The sequence below is a fragment of the Chaetura pelagica genome, unplaced genomic scaffold (assembly GCF_000747805.2).
Source record: "Chaetura pelagica isolate M959 unplaced genomic scaffold, ChaPel_1.0 scaffold248, whole genome shotgun sequence".
NCBI classification, from domain to species: Eukaryota; Metazoa; Chordata; class Aves; order Apodiformes; family Apodidae; genus Chaetura; species Chaetura pelagica.
The window spans coordinates 1,178,398-1,181,637 of NW_009954309.1; the positions used below are offsets into that span (position 1 = coordinate 1,178,398).

The 3,240-nt window shown below is 39.2% G+C and overlaps 1 protein-coding gene across 1 annotated transcript in view; it reads left to right on the forward strand.

Moving 5' to 3' along the window:
• The first annotated feature begins 87 nt into the window (after positions 1-87).
• Positions 88-3,240, forward strand: part of SLC18A2 (solute carrier family 18 (vesicular monoamine transporter), member 2) — a 25,757-nt gene continuing 22,604 nt past the window's right edge. Inside the window, exons 1-2 of the mRNA XM_010003962.1 lie at positions 88-208; positions 1,960-2,311. Coding sequence (XP_010002264.1) covers positions 88-208; positions 1,960-2,311 — 473 coding nt within the window. The remainder of the gene's footprint in view (positions 209-1,959; positions 2,312-3,240) is intronic.

Sequence of the window (3,240 nt, forward strand, 5' to 3'; positions counted from 1 at the left end):
AGGTCTCCTGTGTCGGAGCTGCCCCCCGGTGTCCCCGCAGCCCCTGACGGCCTTTGTCTCTGTGCAGCGCTGCGGGGACAAGGGACCATGGCTTGGGGCGAGTTCAACCTCCTGCGGTGGCTCCGGGAGAGCCGGCAGTCCAGGAAACTCATCCTGCTGATCGTGTTCATCGCTTTGCTGCTGGACAACATGCTGCTCACGGTCGTCGGTAGGTAGAACGGGGTTTGGTTTATTTTTTTCCCCTGCCGGTTTGTGCCAGAACTAATCTCCGGTGACAGATGTGCTCCCCGAACGCCTGATTAATGCTCGCAAACCAGACGTTTTCAAGCACTGATTTATTTTTGGTTTGGAACAGGGATGACACTCTGGGTACTACAAACGCGCTGCCGGGCACATGGAGGTCTCGCCTCATTTCTGTGTTAACTGCAGGGTAAAGGACTGTGTAGAAAAGGTCTTCATAAGTCTCTTTTCCTACTAAACACCACGAATACTTCATAGAGGGACAGATAACTGTATTTTTAGCTCATCGTTGCTTTTTCTCCTGTGGTCAAGCAACTGAAACAACAGGCTAGATAACATTGGAGATGCCTGTTTCCTTGAGATAGCTCCTCTTTCCTCCACATTGGTCTGAAAATGATAGATTAATAAGAAAACTATCTAGCTGGGTTTTAAGAAAAGCCCTTCCATTAGTTCAGTAAATTAATACAAGTTTTGATCAAAGTTGCAGGTGCAACTTTTACTGACTTCGGTGGCATAATGTTTAGATTTAGGAATTTAGTGGCAAAGATTTATGAATCTACTCACAGAAAACACTTGAATATTTTACTGTGGTAGTTTTAGAAGTCCTCATATTCAATTGTTCATATTTTAAAATATTATTTTTTAAGGATTCAGGAGAAGCTAGTGGTTTATGGATGTGCATATACACGGATGAATGCACATGCTTCTCTCAGGCTGTGCAGAGCTGGCTCTTGGGTGATGTTGCAGTGTCAGCTTCTGAATCAGACTCCTGAATTTCTTGGGGGACTTGACCTTAAGAGTTGATGCCATGATCCAGACCTTAGCTAAAAACATATAAGTTTTTTAGAGAGTTGATTTTGGATTTTTTTTTCTACATGAATATCCTTTTTTATGAAGTTATTAACATTTAACTACTTATTTGGTAATAAGCATGCTAGAAGCATTAGAAATTGAAGATTGGAGACCTGTTGAAAGAGTGGGTATTTTCAGGAAGAGATGGAGGACCAGGAGGGCTGATTCTGTCACTAGTGTTAAACGGAATGAACCTGACATTTGTTTTTACAAATTCTGAAATGTTTATTTCTGGGATACATATTCGTGCAATTAAATTGCAGCTAAGATCCTAAAGCATATAAAGAAGGTCTTTTCTGGATGATCCTTTCTTTGTACTTTAAAAAAAAAATTAATGAGATGCAAACATGAACACACAAGTTCTGATGACTTTAGGAGTGTGATGGTTTTTTCCTTCTTATGGCTGTTGCTTACTAATATTTTTGTGGTTTATTTTAGCAATGTGTTTTATTACCTTTTAATATTTTCATTTATTAATAGTTTTGATCCTCTTTTCACCTTTTATGTTTTCACAATCTAATAAATGGGTTTGTACAGTCATGTGCAACAAAGAGACTCTTCAGACATGGGTTTTAATGCTTCTTGTATTTTGCTTTCTGAATGATGCCTGTATAGAAAACCTTTCATTTATGAAAACTGGAAAAAAAAGAGACAAATGTAAAAAAACTTTTTGTTTTAAGCTCCACTTCTGAGTTACAGGTGTGTGTTTTTTCCCATGAGCAAGTTACTATTTCAGTTCTTATTAATGTGCTCTGTAGGAAAACTTTCAATTTCCTTATCAATGGCAAAGCGTACAAGAAAATTTGGTGATTCCATTTACAAATAACCTGAAAGTAAGATGCCAATATATTCTATTTGTTTTTCCAGTGCCAATAATTCCCAGTTACCTTTACAGCATGAGACATGAGAAAAATGCCACAGAAATCCAGACTCCTAAGCCTAACGTAGTCTCAACAATGACGGACAATTTTCAGAGCATCTTCTCCTACTATGACAACTCAACAATAGTTACTGGAAATGAATCTGATAAGGCACAACCCGGAGACTTGCATCATACTCAGACAGAACAAATGATAGTAAATGTGACTCCTTCCCCATCCGACTGCCCTAAGGAAGATAAGGACCTGCTGAATGAGAATGTTCAAGTCGGTCTGTTGTTTGCTTCCAAAGCAACAGTGCAGCTGATCACTAACCCCTTCATAGGGCCGCTGACAAACAGGTATGTTGTTTCTGCTACCTCACTCAGTCAGGATTTTATCCTGATGTTTCAATTCAGACTGATGTTTCAAACAAAATATTTTTAATTCTGTTGTGGCCCTGGCTTACTGGCCTTCTCGTTTTAGCTGGAGGAATATTTTAGTGAAGTACATTTGGTGGACGCTTCTAAACATCTACATCCTTTCCGAAATTAATTGGTAAGCTGCAGGGGAGCCATCTTACACATTCAGCACCTTACACTTTTTTTCCAGCTCTTGAGACCTCAGGTTTTTACAGCAACCTTTGCTGAAATGGTGTTGCTACATCTTCAGTACAGTTGTATGGGGCCAAAAGACACTATCATGTTGTATTTATGAAGCACTGTGAATTTATGATTTATCTGCTACACCTATTAGGCAAATGTGACACTGAATCAGTAGGCAGGGTTTAGATCCCATCCCTTGGTCCCACAGAGATGTGCAGCTCTTGGTGTGATTTAGTATTCAATGGTTTGGAGTCATCTAAGGGAAGAATCAGTGAGAAATTTGTGGACTTCAGTGAAAAATGAGCAAGTGTCAAACTTTGCTGATGCCATGTTTGTCACCAAATTCAGTGGATCACAGGTTTCCATCAGTACATGATCTAGCCCAACCTTCACATTGTTCCCTCAAAATTCTTGTATATGTACGACATCTTGAACACAATACGCATAAATAGTACTTCACAGAAAGCTATTTGAGCCAGGATCAAGGGCACAAGCACTGATATCAATGACTTACAAAAAAAAAATCTGAGCATTGAGGATGTTTACATTGAGATTTAAAAGTATTTATAATGTAATCTAATTTTTTTTAAGAATTAATTTGATTTTATGGTTAGTATTTTGTGTAACTGCTCCCCACAGGAGCAGCTGCAGTCCCCCTAAACAGAATGTGAGATCGATCTCAGCAG